Raw genomic sequence first — 19,658 nt, 5'->3', positions numbered from 1 at the left:
CTGGAGATGGAGCTGAAAATAAATGAGAAGAAAACTTTACAGATTATGGATTAAAATTCCTCCTCATTTTCAGGGACGACTTCAACATTAAGGTATTGCAGGCTTTTGTGGAGCTTGATGAGTTTGCTGACCTCAATCTGGTGCAAGCTTTGAGGTGAGACAGTCGTTTCCTCCATCATCCACATGATACACAGTAATATTTGTCAATCAATAACTTAAGCAAGCCACTCTATTGTCATTAATTTATTCAAAACTTGATAACTTGATAATGATAATTGTCCCATCATTTACTCATCCTTATGTCGTTTCTAACTCGTATGACTTTCTTTCATCCGCGGAACACAAACAATGATATTTTAATGGAGATATGATGTCTGTTTGTCCATACAATGCAAGTGAATGGTGACCAAATTTTCAAGCTCCAAAAAGGACAAAAATGCATAAGACTCCAGTGGTTTAATCCCTTCTTAGAAATATGATTTAGAAATATTTGAGATGTTGCACTATTTCTAGGTCATTAATCAAATAATCACTGTTGTTGTGACATAATTCATGTTGTTTATTTGTACAAAATATTTATTTGTCAGATTTTTTGTCAGACACAAGATGCTCTTTGGAACATTCATAAATCATGCTGGATAATATGGATCAGGTTTTGTGCAAACTTTTGCTGTTCATGCCAGCTTGAGAGCATACTGTCATTAAAGTGGTCATGACATGCCTTTCATTATTTTCAAATGTTCCTTGAGGTCCACTTATATTATTAGTAAAGTTTGTTTTGCACAAAAAACAAATAAAAAACAGTCATTTATTTGTAAAACATGAACATTTTCCACCTTCATTCTGACCCTCTGCCAGAAATGCTCAGTTTTGGTGCTGCTTCTCCTTTAATACTTGACAGTAAACACCCACTGTTATGATTGGCTCTCTGCTCTTGACTGACCTGCTCTCTTCTTGCCATCTCATTGTTCACTGCTACTGGGCGGGGCTACAGAAGTGATAAGGTAAAGTAGGCATTGTTGTGTTGTTGTGGAGGCAGTCAGATGCAAATGTCTATCACAGTGTGACATCACAATGTGGAGGAATTAGACAATGAGTCGTTTTGGCAGCTTGGTTTCAACAAATTCTCTTTTCGCAGTAAGGGGGAAGTTTTGAGTTCTCAAACTTACAGTATGTTTTTATATTCTTTACATGTGAAAAGATCATGGAAAATTGAATTCCTCATGTCATGACCCCTTTAAAACCTATTAACTGGCACCCCCCTTTTTGAGCATTTACCAGAAAATGATATACACAGATTTAAATGGTTGTAATTCATGAATGCTTTGGACTACAGACCTAATCTTGGTCTTGTTTGAAAGAAGATACTTAGGGGTTACATTTTTTTCTTTATAAAAATATATATATAAGCTGTGCCTGGTCACCCTAAAACTGCCAGAAAGTCAAAGCCATAAGTCTAATCAAGTTATGTTTCAAATTTGAGCTTGATTTAACAAAATATGAGGTTGCACTGACATTTTGTTTAGACACAGTACCAAAAAAGGCCACTTGGTGACATCCAAGCTCTATTATCAAAAGTCCAGTCCTTATCAAAAGTATCAACTGGAGGCCTTTTGCACATAAAAAAAAAATTAAAAAAAAGAAAGAATGTATTACAATAGTTTGATTAAGATGGCTTTACCTAAATGAATCTGACAGAAATCAATGATTGTCTCTATAAAAATGTATAGTGACAGTCTTACAGCTATTTTCCCCAGCAATAACAATTTGCCAGTACTTATCTCCTATTTTTAATTTTTTTATCAAACTATTCAAATTGATCAGATACTAACATTATATTAGTAAAGATTGAAAAAAAAAAAAATATATATATATATATATATATATATATATATGTATAAACTTACCGATCTTGAGCGGAGTCTGATGGCTGAAAACAACTGAAATAAAACGCCTTTTCATTGGCTGTATGTTTTCAGAAAGGGCGTTCCAAACTGCCCCGGTGCTCACTGGCTTTTCTGAAAGACACGCTTACCATCATTGGACAAAACATTTTGAAGTGGACTGTCCCTGTTCAGAAACTACAAAACCCTTGTTCAAAAGACTACAAACATGTCGCTGGGCTGTTATACCAACAGGGTTGTACAAGGTGCTTGAAGTACTTGAATTTGGCTTTTTCAAATTTAAGTCCTGGAAAACCCTTGAAAATAGCAATTTTTTACCAAGAAGTGCTTAAAAATTTCTTGAATTATAGAAAATCTTAAAACATGTTGCTTAAATCATTTAATAAATTAAATGTATGTATTTATTTTTGGAAAAACATGACGACAGACCACTAGACCACTGCTGAAGCAGGCAGCGCATAGACGGCGCTGTCACATGGCACCTGTTACTTTTGGCAGCGCTGTTCAGAATGGGCCAATCACAATCAAGTGTTACTGGAGGATTTTAAAAATATATATTTTATAGATACTGCTGTTGTGGATTTAACAAGTATGTTGCAGCTATCAGTTTTAATTACAATTTACTCTCCAGAGTGAAAAAATTGTATGAGATGTAAAGCGTTTTGAATGATTTGAATGCAGATCAATGGAGGATTCAGTTTTGTGAGCCGTCTAGCACCCCCTTATGTAAAGACAGATTTGTCTCACAAAATAGGTTATTTCTGACAACATTTGGTCAATATCAAAATATGTTGACAAACATGTCCCTTGACTTTTTTTGTCATGAAAAAGCTTTCAAATAGCAAAAAAATAAAAAAAAATAATAAAAAAAAATTATATAAAATAAAATAAAAATTATATATGAAATTGTTAATTGCCTGAAAAAAAATCCTTGTTCCCTTCATCTGGTACACCACTTCTATGACATGTAAAGTTATTTGTGTATTTATTTTGTACTTATTTTTAATAAAAGCATTAGTGCAAGGCCAAACATGTGTGCAAAAAAGCAAAACAAAATTATTATTAATAATTTTAATAATTTCAAAAAGAATGTTTGTCCCTTGATTTCATGTTATTGGTTTTATCAATGTTAAAACCCTTTTTTAAATTTTTTATGTTTTAACATTTTTTTAAATACAAGAAGTTGTAGAAAATAATTTCAAATAAGTTCAGAGGCTGCTTAAATATGCATATAGTGATTTTTCCCAGCATGTTAAAAAGATATTCACATTTTAACTAATATTTTCACAAAAAAATATTTGGTGTTGTACCCCATTGAACCCTCAAAATGTGGTGTTGTAACCCATTTAACCCTCGTTAGTGTTAACTTAGTGTTAACTTGCTTCGTTCGTGAAACAAAATTAAATAATAAAAGACAGAACAACAGCCAAGTTGTCCTTTATGAATAAAAATTAATGTCAACATGTTACAAAATGTTTACCCTCAGCGTTTTTATAGGCAAAAACTGAACTAAATGGAAAATTTCAATATTTTGTAAGTTGGAAAATCTAAACTTTTGAGAATGACCCATTTGAAATTTCAGTCAGTTCCTCACATAAATCTGTTGTGTGACTTTAGAAAACATGGAACACAGCACGAGTCATATGGACTACTGTTTACAGACCCAGTTATTCACTTTTGTTGGAAAGCGAAGTGCATTTTAAGGGAGCACACTACAATTGCACATCAATTTTGTCATGAATGAACCAAGAATTGTTACTGTGAGAATATGTAGATAAAGATGCTCATTGCTGTGCTTGTAATAAGTGGTGTTTTTAAAAATAAATTAACTAAATGGTTAAAATATTTGTATTTAAAATTAACAAAAATAATTTGTTTTAATGACATCTCGAGCATAGTCCTTGAAAACAAATAAAAATGTGCAAGAAAAGTCCTTGAAAGTCCTTGAATTTAACTTTGAAGCATCTGTATGAACCCTGTACAAAGGAAACATGGCAAAGAAATAACATTTGAACATGCATCATAATGCTCTTTGCAAACATGAAACATCAACCATGGAGAATCTGTTGATATTTCTTTATATTCTCAGTACTTTTGGACAAAATCTCTTGATGGATGTTATGTTATGAACCTCTTGTGATACAAAGCAAGCCCGATCATTGGATGATTGTACATCTGTGCATCGCGATTTCATAATAAATGTCCTTGTTTCCATTATGAGATTTTTATTTTTTTGGTGTGCACTTTTGGCATTAATTAATGCATTACTGTAATTTCGTCATTCCAATTGCAAAACAGTGGGCATTTCGAAACTAGAGACTTAGTGCTTTCAAACGATACAAGGTTTATATATAGTATATAGTCCAATAAACATTAAGAAAAGCAAAAAACAGAAAAACGCCCCAAATAAGGGACGGTGCCAGTTAAGGGTGAAGCAAAAGGGAGACATAACAAATACTTAGAAATTCTGAAATGTTCATTTGATTCAACTTTTCACTCAACTTGTTATGTTTATAGTATAATTTGCAATAAAAGAAAAAGAAAACTATGCAAATTAGAAGCATTTTCACAAGTGGTCTTCAATTTTTGGACTCCACTGTATTTTCATGTAATTTCCTGAGACAGAGGCCGATCAGATATCCATTTAATCTGAAGTTTCAGTGCCATCTCTCCCTGACAGGCAGTTTTTGTGGAGTTTCAGACTCCCGGGTGAAGCACAAAAGATTGATCGTATGATGGAGGCCTTTGCTGCTCGATATTGCCAATGTAACCCAGGTGTCTTTCAGTCCACAGGTAAAACTAATCAGTAGTTAATCTGTATTCAACCTGAATTATTTTTTTGATATTACAATATTCCCTCCTATCCCATCTTAATATGCAGAGACAACTATAAGTAAGCCATTCATAGGCTGATTTCCCTGAAAAGTGTAAACACTATGGCCCTGTGATGCTATCAAACCATTGCTCTGTTTGTTTGAGCATATCTACCAGCCTGACACAGCAACATTAGCTCAATCAATGTCATGAGTTTGGGGAGGGTCTGTCTGTTTGTTCAGCCAATGAAAGATGTGGGGAGAGTTTGAAAACCTGTTTGAAAACAGACATTATTTTTGCAATTTTGTTTAGAAACGATTCCCTAAATACTTTGAAATCTCATACATGGCATTCAAATTGTATAGTCTGCATGCTCTGTGAGATGAGCTTAAATTACAGATTAGTAAAGCCTCTGAGTCTCTGTAGAGAATGTGTTTTAGTGAGAGAATTGCTCTATAACTGCAGGGATAAACAGTGCAGATATTGGCACATAAACTGTTGAGACAGTATAAAATGCAGTGCACTAGAAATGGACTAAAGACACTGCGCTAAGATGAGGCGTAGGGGAATGATTATTTATTCATACAAATTTTTTGCAAATGTCCAAAGCATTAAGATTCTAAAAAGTGCTAAAAAGATCCAGAATTAAAAATGGAATGAAAGTGTTGCATCATACTCAATGCTGTTAATCATTTTGGAAAATTAATATGAGAAAAAAGAATGCATGTTGATCTTATCTTAATATGCATGCTCCATTTAATTTACTACTCAATTTTAAGTTTACTATTTAAAGGGATAGTGCACCCAAAAATAAAAAATCATTTTTGACCAACTGATATGTGTTTCCTCTCTTGACAGACACATGCTACGTTCTCTCGTTCTCTGTCATCATGCTCAACACCAGCCTACATAACCCTAATGTCAGAGACAAGCCTACAGTGGAAAGGTTTATCATAATGAACCGGGGCATCAATGAGGGAGGTGACCTGCCTGAGGAGCTGCTCAGAGTAAGTCTTACTGCCTTACACTGTGGTTGAGGAAGTATGTAACAATAGAACACTCATTTACATAATCTTTTTTCCTCCAACAGAATTTATATGAGAGCATTAAGAATGAGCCTTTCAAAATTCCTGAAGACGATGGAAATGATCTTACTCATACATTCTTTAATCCAGACAGAGAGGGATGGCTGCTAAAGCTAGGTTTGTCTGTCTGTCTGTCTGACTGTCTCTCTGTCTATCTATCTATCTATCAATCTATCTATCTATCTGTATGTCTGTCTGTCAGTCTGTCAGTCTGTGATTGAATAGATATCTATCTCTCTCTCTGTCTGTCTGTGATTAAATATCTATCTATCTATCTATCTATGTATCTGTCTATCTATCTATCTATCTATCTATCTATCTATCTATCTATCTATCTCTCTGTCTGTCTGTCTGTCTGTGATTAAATCACCTTTAATCATCTATCTGTGATTGAATATCTATCCGTCCCTCCGTCCGTCCGTCCGTCTGTCTGTGATTAAATATCTATCTATCTATCTATCTATCTATCTATCTGTCTATCTACTTTATATATATATGCTCTCTCTCTCTCTATATATATATATACTGTATATATACTATATATATCATCATCATCATCATCATCATCATCATTATAGATGGATTTAATAACTCTGGTATTAGCCAGTATCTCACAGATAATCACTGTTATTTACTCATGTATTTGTGTTTTAACTTACAGGAGGAAGAGTGAAGACCTGGAAGAGGAGGTGGTTCATTTTAACTGATAATTGTCTGTATTACTTTGAATACACAACAGTAAGTAGAACTGCTCAAATGTGTCCTTTATTTAGAATTTAATGACCTGATCGTATGATTTATGAATGTGAAAGATAGTATGATAGATGTTCAAACCACCAGATGAGGACAAGAGTAAGAATGACAAAGATAGAAAGTCAGAGAGAGATAAAAGTGGTTTGTTCAGATAGTAAGAGCAACATCTGGGGTTTAGAACTGAACATGTGGCTAGTCTAAATCCAGACCAGACTAAAGAACAAAACAACCAAGGCAATCATCTCCCCGCTATGTCATCACATCAGCAAAGTGGAAGGAAATAGTGAATTTTTTCCCCTTGGTTGTGTGCCAGATTTAGACCAAGGGACAGCTGTTGCTTAATGTGCACGCAGTCAGTTCCCTCACTTTTTTAATTGTGCTTTTTTAAGTCCCCATCCTCCACCTCACATTTGGGGGAACATAAGTCCTTGAACTAATTGCTTTAATAAACAAATAAACCGAGCTTTAAATGGGGATTAAGGGACTATCACTCATGTGTTCACAGGACAAGGAGCCGCGGGGGATCATTCCACTGGAGAATCTTAGTATACGAGAAGTGGAGGAACCAAGGAAACCAGTGAGTTCCTCTTACAGCTTAACCTCTTAACGACCGGTGGTTCAGAAATGACCCACTAGCGTATTTATTTACATGTAATTTATGTTTAATGCATGTTTAAACTGTGAAATTGTAATCTAATTTTGACATCCAATATATAATTTGAAAGACCTGGGTCTCAAAATTTGATATTTTAAAGCGATTTTGACGATCACAAAGTTACAAAAATAAGATTTTATTAAACGTGTCAAGAGTGAAAATCAAAACACGGAAAATGAAACCGGAAGTTCTGACCTTTATTGTCTTCCAGCCAAACACAAATGAGCACAGTCCTCCAAACTTCAGCATGCTTTTCTTTGCAAGAGTCCAGTAAATAAAATCCATTAGAGATTTTAGTCCAAATATGTACAAATATGAAGAACTATTGCTCAATCTGTCTTTGTTCAGATTTTACATATTCAACATGTTATCATTCATGTCCATTCTCTGCAAAATCTTGCACTCAATGTAGTGTTTCAGTAGCAAAACACCCAAACATGATATTTGGGAGGGTCTTACGAACAAAATGAGCCCTCCCTCAAAATTTTCTGTGCAGTTGTGATTGGATAGTCACTCAAAATGCGAGTGATGTAAAGATTTGTGTCATCCATGTTTGTCTCTGGATAAAGCCGGCCAATGAAAAGCTAGATCATTTTTGACTGATGGGTCGTGTAGCCAATGAAAAGATGAAAACAATGATATAAGGGTTGTTTATATCCCTGATGCCGATTCGTGAAGGTTTGGAGTGGAAAACTGTGGACTGTGTTTGTTTGTGTTTGCACTTTTACGCACGTTGTGCAGTTATAGCGTGTTACTGCTGTACTGTTGACAAACAACTTGACTTTTGGACCCGCGATCTGATCCACCCCCCTCAGCTTCAGTCACCATCGCTAAGGGTATGGAGAACACGCCCCCGACTGCATTTTTTCATCAAACCCCGTTCAATTGCACATCTAGGGGGCTCGGACATGTCATTTAAACCGAGATGAGCCACCCTCCACGGCTTCATTCACCATGAGTTAGACCCTGGAGCACACGCGCTCCTAATTGACTTAGTACGTTTTTCACTGATTTTCTTTGCCGTTCACCCAGGGCCCTTAGCCTCTGCCTCAAGCCGAGAGGCGCCACCCTCCTCGGCTTCAGTTGCCTTCACCGTGGGCCTGGAGGAACCGCTCCTCCCGACTGCGTTTTTTCATCAAACCCCGTGTTCAACTGCACATCCAGGGGCATTGAATTAGTCATTTTTTTCCACTGCTTCTCGTTCAATTTGCATTGGGACAGGTGTGTTCCAGGCTTCACTGACGGTAATCAAAGCTGGGGAAAGTGAGTCTTGAGGCAGTGGCTAAAGACCCTGGGTGAATGGCAGAGCAAAAGCTCTGAAAAATGACTGTCAATTTACACTTGTATGGGTAAAAAATGAGCAGAAGCATCTTTATTGTAAGTAAAAGTTTATTTCCATTGCAACATCTCAAATTGTAATGTTCTTTTCACATTGTTTATAAAATGCATAAATATATAAGGAATGCATTATAATATATTCCCAAATAATAAAAAAAATTATATCTTTATGTATATTTTGGTTTGTGTGGTATTTTTACATTGAAATATAAACAAATTGTGTGTTTTGAACCACTTTCAACATTTGGTTTTGGCGCCCCCAAGTGACCTTTTTTTGGAAGTACACTTACATAAATCATAATGGAACAAAGAGTTTTGATCATATCGACTTCAAAATTGTGTCAGACCTGTGTCAGACATGTGGCTTTGTATCAGATGTGTATTTGGGGCACTGCGCATAGTCTTGCATATTTAAAAATAAAAAATATTTTATAAATAATATTTGCGGTCACTATTCAAAATATTTGAATAGTTCTAACACATTTTTTTATACTAAAAATTTTTACTCTTGGATAACAAATGTCTAAGTGTCTACTTTCAAACAAGCCCAAGTTTGTGTTTGTAGACCAAATGGTTCAAGAACTGGAAGAGTTTAACTTTAATGTCGTTTTCAATCTCATGCACAAAAAGAAGTTTCCTGTTTAACTATCATATTTATTCTTTTTTTTTTATCATACAAGTCTTTTTTTAATTTACTTTTCTCCGATAAACCATTGTGGTACTGTGTTGGGGTCGCCACTGAATCTGGGTCATGAAGCAAAACCAGTTGAGAACCACTGCCTTAAAGGAATAGTTCACCCAAAAATGATTCTCTCATCATTTGCTCACCCTCATGCCATCCCAGATGTGTATGACTTTCTTTCTTCTGCTGAACACAATGTTTTTTTGATGAATATCTCAGGTTTGTAGGTCCGTTCAGTTCCAGTGAATGGTGTCCAGAACTTTGAAGCTCCAAAAAGCACATAAAGGCAGCATAAAAGTAATCCATGCAACTCCAGTGGGTTTTGTGTGAAACAGATCAATATTTAAATGATTTTTTAAACCAGTATTTTTTTCGCCCCTTTTCTCCCCAATTTGGAATTCTCAATGTGCTCTAAGTCCTCATGGTGGCGTAGTAACTCACCTCAATCTGGGTGGTGGAGGAAGAATCTCAGTTGCCTCCGCGTCTGAGACCGTCAATCCGCATATCTTATCATGTGGCTTGTTGAGCGAGTAACTGTGGAGACGTAGCGTGTGTGGAGGCTTCACGCTATTCTCCGTGGCATATCAGATTTACAGTAAGAAATGACTTAAATATTGATCTGTTTCTCACCCATAACTTTCATATCGCTTCTGAAGACATGGATTAAACCACTGGAGTCATATGGATTAATTTTATGCTGCCTTTATGTGCTTTTAGAGCTTCAAATTTCTGGCCACCATTCACTTGCATTGAATGGACCAACAGAGCTGAGATATTCTTCTAAAAAATCTTAATTTGTGTTCTGCAGATAAATGAAAGTCATACACATCTGGGATGGCATTAAGGTGAGTAAATCAAGAGAGAATTTTCATTTTTGGGTAAACTATTGCTTAAAAGTTTGTCGCTGATAAAATAAAGAATTAAGAGTGACCATTTCATGCTTTGACCTTTCAGAACTGCTTTGAGCTGTACAACCCCAGTCACAAGGGGCAGGTAATTAAAGCATGCAAGACGGAGGCAGACGGGAAGGTGGTGGAAGGTAATCACGTGGTGTACAGAATATCAGCCCCCACGCCGGAGGAGAAGGAAGAGTGGATCAAATCCATCAAGTAAGGCATCATTGTGTCAGCCTTCATTATCTCCTCTCGGCTAACCAATGTGTGTCAGCTTTAGGTCATATACACACACCCACAGCAGCATTGACTTAACTTATCATGGAAGATCGCCATTGCGGTGATAAGATGAAGCTCAATGGTAGTGTTTCAAGTGTTTCAGACCGTGACTGTAGTGCATACACATAAAGCGACTGAGAATCACTTCCTCACACTATTGGGCTGACAAGATTAATGGAGTCGCAATGACCCAAGTGCTCTCAAGGTTAAATGGGATTTCTTGAGTATAAATCAGCATTTATCAGTAGAGAAAGGGTCACATAAACCACTAGGTCTTTCACTGTTTGGTCATGGCTTTGGCTTTATCATGCATGGCCTAAAACTGATTTTTTTGCTACAGAAATACTGCATTTCTCATCATGATATTGTAATAACATATTGAAGAAATCCCAAATCTCACATAGTATTGCAGCATAGAGGTATTTAAGTGTCTAGTTAACACATGTACTCTGACTCAACTGGAATAGTGTCAGTCTGTTCTGTGGTCAGTGAAAAGCAGGAAAAATGCAGGAAAAGCTGCCTTAGCATGTCCCATGCAACTGTAATAATAATAAAATAATAATAATAAAAAAATAATAATAAAACAGTGTCACTCTTTATTTACAGGTTTTTGGAATCCTATAATTCCTTAAAGGAATTGTTCACCCAAAAATGATAACTGTCTCATCATTTACTCACCCTTATGTCATCTCAAGCTTGTATGACTTTCTTTCTTCCACGAAACACAAAGATATTTTAATGGAGATATGATGTTGGTTTGTCCATACAATGCAAGTGAATGGTGACCAAATTGTCAAGCTCCAAAAAGCACCTAAAGGCAGCATAAAAGTAATCCATATGACACCAGTGGTTTAATCCATGTCTTCTGAACCAATCCAATCAGTTTTGGATGAGGCAAAATCTTTTTTTTCCACTATAAATATTTACATCTGCATCTTCTTGACAGTCATAATTTTAAGCCTGATTACACTTCCTAACGCCATCTAGTGCTCTGCGTTTGTGGCAAGCACTAGGAAGTGTAATCACGCTTGAAATCATGATCGCCAAGGAGACTGATGTACAGTTAAGAATGTTACATTTTGGTCTGTTCTCACCCAAAACTGATTAAATCGGTTCAGAAGACATGGATTAAACCATTGGAGTCTTATGAATTACTTTTATGCTTTATGAAAGCTTAATGAAAATATCCTCATTTGTGTTCTGTGAAAGAAAGAAAATCAAACAAGCTTGAGATGACATGAGGGTGAGTAAATGATGAAAGAATGATCATTTTTAGGTGAACCATTCCTTTAATGATCATTGTTTCCAGAAAATAATGGTTTCTATTTTATATATCATTGTATTTTTTGTAAATAAGGGTTTTGAAATGTTTTTTTTTTTTTTTTTCAAAATGAAAAAAGCCAAAGATTTTTAAAGGACATTTTTGTAATATTTTTAATGTGTTAATAAATTGCACTGTGCCATCTGAAAATAAAAAAATAATACAGTGCTTCTTATGCTGATAATTATACAAATATCCACTTTTTTAAATGATCTGTAGTTGACTATTCAGAATCATGAAACAGGGTTGACATTTTAAGATCGCCCCCTACTGAAAACGATAAAATACAAGATAAAGTGATAAAATGGGAAAGACTTCAGCTTGTACTTAAAAGGATAGTTCACCCAAAAATGAAAATTCTCTCATCATTTACTCACCCTCATGCTATCCCAGATGTGTATGACTTTCTTTCTTCTGCTGAACACAAATGAAGATTTTTAGAAGAATATCTCAGCTCTGTAGGTCCATACAATGCAAGTAAATGGGTGCCAAAATTTGGACGTTCCAAAAAGCACATAAAAGCAGCATAAAAGTAATCCATATGACTCCAGTGGTTAAATCCATATTTTCAGAAATGATATGATAGGTGTGGGTGAGAAACAGATCAATATTTAAGTCCTTTTTTGCTATAAATTCGTCTCCCTGCCCAGTAGGGGACATATGCATGAAGAACGTGAATCATCAAAAACACAAGAAGAAGAATGTGATTCTCACCCACACCTTTCATTTCGCTTCTGAAGATATGGATTTAACCACTGGAATTTTGTGGATTACTTTTATGCTGACTCATGTGATTTTTAGAATTTCAGAATATTGGCACTCATTCACTTGCATTGCATGGACCAAAAGAGCTGAGAAATCTTTCTAAAACTCTTTGTGTTCTGCAGAAGAAAGTGAAAAAATTCACTGCATTTTTGGGTGAATTATCACTTTAAGAAATGTACTTCTTTAAAGGATGATGAACTGTAAGTCTTTTTAGTAATACATCAACTAAAATCTATATTAATATATAGAGAGAATAAAGAATAAAGCTTTTATTTAAATTTAGGCCTTTTTTGTATTCATTTAAATATATACACTACCGGTCAAAAGTTTTGAAACACTTGACTGAAATGTTTCTCATGATCTCAAAAATCTTTTGATCTGAAAGCGTATGCTTAAATGTTTGAAATTAGTTTTATAGACAAAAATATAATTGTGCCACCATATTAATTTATTTAATTGATGACTTGGACCAAATAATAAAGAAAAGCAGCCAATAAGTGCCCAACATAGATGGGAACTCTTTCAATACTGTTTAAAAAGCATCCCAGGGTGATACCTCAAGAAGTTGGTTGAGAAAATGTCAAGAGTACATTCTAGGCAAAGGGTGACTACTTTGAAGATGCTAAAATATAACAGTTTTGATTTATTTTGGATTTTGTTTAGTCACAACATAATTCCCATAGTTCCATTTATGTTATTCCATAGTTTTGATGACTTTACTATTATTCTAAAATGTGAAAAAATAATAAATAAATAAATAAAGGATGAGTAAGTGACCCTAAACTTTTGAACGGTAGTGTATATTTGCTAATATAGAAAGGAGAAGACGGAAATACAGTGGTGGGGGCATGCAAAAAAGATCCTCATGATGAAAAAAAAAAGATAAAATAAACATACTGGATTTTTGTTGATTTGTTTAGAAAAATGTCTAATAACAGAGAGTAAATTTGGCTTCAGTTATTTTTACACGTATTTGAAGAGTACAGACAGCACCTGTTTTGTAGGATGATCCACGACATTCTTCTAGATAAGTACAGTATGTTTTTTGGGGGGGGTTTTCCAGTGGGAATTTACAGTTCATTTTCACTTTTGCTGTCCTACAGGGCAAGCATCAGCAGGGACCCTTTCTACGACATGCTGGCTACAAGGAAGCGACGTGTGGCCACTAAAAAGTGAGAGCTATCTGAACCTGAAAGTCCTGTAACTTGGGTTCTTCTGCTCACTCTTCAAATGGAAACTTTCTTAATCACACAGAATATCTGCAGCCTGCAGGAGATAACTGGAAACATAAGAGCTCTCAGAGTAAAGGGGAAAAAGGACTAGATTTTCAAAAACTAAGGGATATATGTACTTTGAAAATGTTTTACTCTAAAAAACAAAAAACAAAACAGTGGACTGTATGGGGAGTTGCGCTTACAGTAGGAACTTTACAAGACATTTGTTTCAACAATCACTAAATGTTCAGGTTTAGTCATGGCAATGTTCTCAACTCTCAGTTTAGTTCAAGTCTAGATTTAAGCTCTGGCAATGATTACATAAGGCCCAAGGAAGGAATATATGAAATATATAATTAAAAAAATACCAGACTACTGGTAACGTCATTTCCATTCACATTCAGTTTATATATATACACAGATGTGGCATAAGGCATGAATCATACTGAATAGAATTTCCAGTGCTATTAAAATACTGTTCAATATATTAATTGCATCAATAGTTTTAAAATGTTTATGGTCAGTTATGTTATCTCATAGTCATCTGAATCAGCAGGACTGGTTACATTAATTGGAAGACAGAAAATAATCACGAAGGTTTTTTATATCCTATTTATATGCTTTGTTTCCATGGTCCTTAAATAATATTATGATTAAAAAAGCTATTCATTTCTTAAGTTCTAGCAATTATTATTTAACACCTTTTCAGATATAATACAAACTCTACACCCTTTTGTATAGTTTTTTTAAATTGTTGTTTGATATAAGTAAATGTATTTTGTTGTATTTATGTAATATTGCAATTCTGCTATGTGAACCCATTGTTGTTGATTTTTTAATAACACAATAAAATCACTAAAGCTATTTTTTTATTTTCTGAAATTATTTTCGAAAATAAAAATAGACATCCAGAGTATGTAATCTTTCGAGCTTTTCAGTAAAGATTTTACAGCAATGAAAAAATGAAACACATTTCTCATGGTTGAATGCAACGAAAGCCACTTTGGATTTAACAGGTAGCCGGTGTCATCTTTCCAGACCCGGAGTGATGTTCTGGGGCAGAACTGCATTGAAGTACATGAAGCTTTCTCAGGTTTCTCCCAATCAGGCACCTCAAGACAGCAGGTCTTTGATCAGGCCTCCCGAGTGTGAACAGGACTTGTGACTATGAACCCATTTCAAACATACCTTCCTTGTTTCCAAGTTCCTTGAGATAGATATTGTCATACACTTGCATAATGTAATCACCCCACCCACCCCCCCAATCCCCAACATCTAATCCACCTTTAAATCTGGTCCCTTGTATGAAAGTGCTCGTTGCTGTGACTGAAGTGCTCAAGCCAAGCAGAGCATCCTTACATAAATCAGTACTAATCGCTCTGGATCTTTGAACATCATCCACTGTCAACTATATACTGCTTACCTTCAAGTTGGCATTTCCAAGTCAGAGTTTCCTGGTTTATTTCTCACCCAGACAGAAGGTCCTACAAATTCACCCTAATGCATGACTTCTCTTAACAAAGCTATACCGATGACACCTAATCACCCCATGTTTCTCAATTTTCAATCTTAAGGATTTCCACATGCCTTTCATGAATATAAAAATGGAGGACTAACTTATGCAACGTAACCTTACTATAACCAAACATGCTTTTCCCCATAATAAACCTGAAGAATCCATACATCATCATCAATTAACTGTTAATTTTTCTGCACAAATCAAATCAAAGTTGTTCTTTATATGTAAAAAGGAAAGCCAACCCTTTACAAAAGCAAAACACATCCCATCATCACATACATGTTCAATCACTCCAACAAAATGTTGTAAACATAGTGAGAGAAAATATTACAATTTCAGACATTAAGGCTGTTTCTGCTCACTCAACATATTGTACACTGTACACATTTACTTTGACATGCTACAGTAAAATAAGTTGAATATAACCGTCTTTTTTGCTGGGGGAGAAAAAAAAACAAAAACAAAAAAAAACCCCATTAACTTATGTCCAGAGAACATGGTCTATGAGTGGCTTTACAGAAACGGTCTATTGAACTCCTGATACAGGACCAAAAAACAAACAACTGATAGTACAGTTCAACTTAAATTCACAGTATTATCTTGACTAAAATCAAAGTGGATTCAAGAAAACTAAACACCGAAAATAAAAAAACAAAAGACACAATGAACTTGCATTCTAAATAGGTTTGATTGAGGAAATTCAGAATGTGAATAATACAGTGAGATGCTAAAAAGAGATACAAGAGACAGCAAAAGCAAATATCTTATGTCCTCAAGTGTGTCCAGGTTAACGGTGATGTAAGTGCACATGTAGCAATAGCCAAGTCAGCTCCTTTTGAGACAGTCCTCTCAACCGATATGCGAAAATGGTGACATCATAACTTGAAGCAAAGAGACAAGCAGTCTTTCTCCGTTAATGCAGCATATAAATGTTCTTCTCATTCCAAGATTTGTATCCTTAAAGGGCGCACTTGTCTCATCTTCCCAAGTGAGAAAATCCTGAGTCTACGTCTGAGCAGCAATTCTGATGTTAAGCTCCAGGCTTTTGTTTTAATCGCATATATTAATATTATATATAATTTTTTTTAAATGATCAAAGTTCATTTCTGTACAGTGTACTAAAAAAATCCATTGCCTTAAAAAAATGCAACTTTAAAATGTATTCTGTGGTAAAACACAGTATGTTCTAAATGTTCAGCACCATGTCAGGTCTCAGTATATGTAGATTTTTTTTCACATGTTTGCATGGGTGGTTTTCAGAGTCTTGAAAGAAAAGAGGACACAAGGCAATTAGAGGTGAGCTTATTTTGTAAAGAGTATACACCAACAAATACTTGCACAAGCTTTCTTACCTTGGGTGTAGGGGAGAAATCACCTTCCCTTTTGTGAGGATTTGTGACTGCCTGTGAAAACCAAAATTTTGTGGAACAATGACAACTTTTCTGAATTATATGAGACTATTTCACATTTCATTCTCACAAGGAAAACAACAGTGGCATAGTTTTGTTCCTGTGGGGTCATATATAGACTAAAAAAAGTCGCACATTTAAGTCAATGAAAAAATAATACTTTAATGCATGCATGTTCCATGTACACAATATGGTAAATGCATTTATTGTCATATATTTCCTTTGTTTTCTTTTGTCCTATATATACTGAAAGCATCTTTGAATGATTTACTAGTACATCAGGATTGCAAAAAAATTGTGTTCATGGGGATGAATGGTTTTCTGGGTGGTAATCTATCAAAGATTTATGATTTGGTGGCAAATTAAACATTGAACTTTAACAAATTTGAACACTTGCAATAGTGCATTTTTGTAAAACTTGAACTGTACAGCTTCATCCTATAACTTTTCCTTAAATGTGAGTCTACTCACTTCAACATCTGAAAGAACCCTGTGGTAGACATTGTCCACATCTCCATTTCTATTTGAGCTGTTCACACTAGTAGCGTGTTTACAGCCTTTGTATTTCACATCTTTCTCCACCCCAGTACGACAGAGATCCGGTTCACTTCCACTGCAACAGTTCAGGCCATTAGCTGAAAAACAGAGCACATTTCACACACATAAGTTCAAATTTCTTTCATCCATGTGTGAATGTAGTAAAGTGCACTTGTGGTTGTTTGGGGAAGCAAATTGTGGTCAACCCCTCCAACTGTCTAAAATCTAACATATAAATGGAAATAATTCCAGCCACTGGCACTCCATCCAGGCAAGGTTCTAGGCCCCATTTTATATTAGTTGTCCTTAACTACTATGAACTTAAGCATTTGCTACAATGTACTTATTATGTACATAAATATCATTGCATTGTACATACATTAAAAGTACCTGTATTTAATTACATTTGTAGTTACATTGTTAACCTTACCCCTAAACCTAACCCAACGCTTACCCTAAAACCTAACTCTAACCCCTAAACCTAACCCTACCACTACTCCATAACCTACCCGTACCTAAACCTCAGTAGCAGCAAATAAAAATCTTGTCAGAATTTTGCATAACAACTGGTAGTTACACAATAAGTAAATTTTATTGTATGTATTTTAATCTTAGTACATAGTAGTTAAAGAAACCTAATATAAATTGTGACCAGGTTCTCTCATATCTTTTCTCATATCATATCTCAAAGGTTAATAAAATACTAAAACAAATTTGTTGCATATGATGAAAAACAATAATTGCATGCATTATTTTTAATATTAAGGGGAAAATTGCAAATGTTTTAGTAACTTGGGCCATTTTGATTTTCTGGGTTTAAAACTGTATTGACTGGACTTCAGATGTGCATGCTTCATGTGATTGTGTCAGTCCATGTTAATGTCAGGCAAACTGACAAAGTCTTGTGAAGTCTTATGCATGTACTGTATACGAATTGTCTTATTCAAAATAATATATCAGACAGTTTTCATTCAAGCTGCATGTAACCGACAATGGCTGATTGTTTGGTAAGTAGACGGTCCTTCACTGTTGTCCGGGATGCATTAGCAGTTACATAACAAATGTGATGTGGTCACATGAATGACCTCCGAATGTGGTTTGAGAGACTGGACCACATTTACATCTGTATGTAGTGCTGACCACTTGTACGATGACCTGAGACAGATGTTAATACCAAATATAAAAATCAAAAAGCTTGACTATATAATTATGCACCTTTATGTCCATTGAGTTGCTGGTCCTTTACATTATGAAGAGACTCAGAGCTGCGGTGATGACTTCCCCTCTCTGTACCATTCCTAGATCTAGAATCATGTTCTTCTCGCCTCTCCTCATCCCACCTCCTCTTCTTTTTCTTCTTCTTTTTAAGTTTCTTTGAGCTGCTCTCATCATTCCACTCTGAAGGGTCCTTGTCTGAGTGTCTACAGATGGAAAGTCACAAAGATAAATTAAGCTACTGGTTCCACTTCACTTGTCACAGACACACTATATGTCCAAAAGTATGTGGACACCCCCTTGTAATAAGTTAAGATACTCCATTAATTCAAGTGAAGATTAAAAGGATAATGCTACTCCATACAATGGCATTCTAGGGCATTGTGTGCTTCTTTGTGGCAACAGTTTGGAGAGAGCCCTTGCCTATCCCAGCATGACAATGCAACGGTGCACAAAGCGAGGTCCATAAAGTGTGGAAGAACTTGACTGGCCAGTGCAAAGTCCAGACCTGAACATCACTGAATACCTTTGGGGTGAATTGGAATGCCAACTATGAGCCAGGTCCCTTTGCCAAACATCAGTGCCTTACCTCACTAGTGGAAAGCATTCCCAGAAGAGTGGAAAATGTTACTGAAGATAAGGGGTAATTGATGCCTATGGTTTTGAAATTAAAACGTTCAGCACATATGGTGTCCACAAACATTCGCCACATAGAATTTATGGATATCTAAAGCACAATTCATCAACACCAGTTGACACACTAATAACTATATATATATATATATATAATCACAAAAAAAAAAAAAAAATCTGCTTATTCAAAAAATCCAACAATGCAAAAAACAAAAAATGTTTCCACGAGATTTGAAATCAGGTTATTCTCTGCTTTTGAAGTCAAAATGTAAACAGGTGTGCGCACAACACTTGTACACCCCAGATAAGCCACGAGAACACCGGTAAAGGTGTTTATATGCAACACAAAATTGTGGTAATGGGCAAAAATGCTGATTGGTTTATGCTTAAACTGTTCATGAACTTACCCTGTTAAAGGAGGCGTTTACAAGACATTAACTGTTGTAAGATTGTGCATGTTAACACGCTTTATGAGACAGACAGAAATCAGTCGAAAAGTATTCTTCAGTGTATGTGACATAAATTTCATCATCAGCAGGACTTCACGTGCACAAACAGCCTAATTTTTTGTACTGCAAGGACCTGTATGCATTGTTTGTGCATGTAAATGTCACAGCAGGTGAAAATATTAATCATAGGCTC

General features: G+C 35.3%; 2 protein-coding genes across 4 annotated transcripts in view; one reads left to right on the top strand and one right to left on the bottom strand.

Annotated features, from left to right (window-relative positions):
• The window catches only part of cyth3a (cytohesin 3a), a 30,451-nt gene extending 15,925 nt beyond the window's left edge, over window positions 1-14,526 (top strand). Inside the window, exons 8-15 of one of the 3 annotated variants that reach the window (XM_051674638.1) lie at window positions 74-154; window positions 4,585-4,697; window positions 5,577-5,725; window positions 5,809-5,920; window positions 6,465-6,541; window positions 7,062-7,133; window positions 10,186-10,340; window positions 13,593-14,526. In XM_051674638.1, the coding sequence (XP_051530598.1) occupies window positions 74-154; window positions 4,585-4,697; window positions 5,577-5,725; window positions 5,809-5,920; window positions 6,465-6,541; window positions 7,062-7,133; window positions 10,186-10,340; window positions 13,593-13,665 (832 nt within the window). In that variant the 3' untranslated portion in view covers window positions 13,666-14,526. Of the gene's footprint in view, window positions 1-73; window positions 155-985; window positions 1,005-4,584; window positions 4,698-5,576; window positions 5,726-5,808; window positions 5,921-6,464; window positions 6,542-7,061; window positions 7,134-10,185; window positions 10,341-13,592 lie in introns of those variants that run through there. The other 2 variants (XM_051674639.1, XM_051674640.1) reach the window with 2 other exon arrangements.
• Window positions 14,527-14,555: 29 nt separating this feature from the next.
• The window catches only part of usp42 (ubiquitin specific peptidase 42), a 28,258-nt gene continuing 23,155 nt past the window's right edge, over window positions 14,556-19,658 (bottom strand). Inside the window, exons 16-19 of the mRNA XM_051674617.1 lie at window positions 18,384-18,589; window positions 17,103-17,266; window positions 16,575-16,625; window positions 14,556-16,485 (exon numbers count right to left, since the gene is read on the bottom strand). Of these exons, the coding sequence (XP_051530577.1) occupies window positions 16,456-16,485; window positions 16,575-16,625; window positions 17,103-17,266; window positions 18,384-18,589 (451 nt within the window). The 3' untranslated portion in view covers window positions 14,556-16,455. The remainder of the gene's footprint in view (window positions 16,486-16,574; window positions 16,626-17,102; window positions 17,267-18,383; window positions 18,590-19,658) is intronic.

The sequence above is a fragment of the Myxocyprinus asiaticus genome, chromosome 36, assembly GCF_019703515.2.
Source record: "Myxocyprinus asiaticus isolate MX2 ecotype Aquarium Trade chromosome 36, UBuf_Myxa_2, whole genome shotgun sequence".
Taxonomy (NCBI): Eukaryota; Metazoa; Chordata; class Actinopteri; order Cypriniformes; family Catostomidae; genus Myxocyprinus; species Myxocyprinus asiaticus.
The sequence above is the reverse complement of the archived record's forward strand: the minus strand, read 5'-3'. Positions and strand labels throughout refer to the sequence as shown.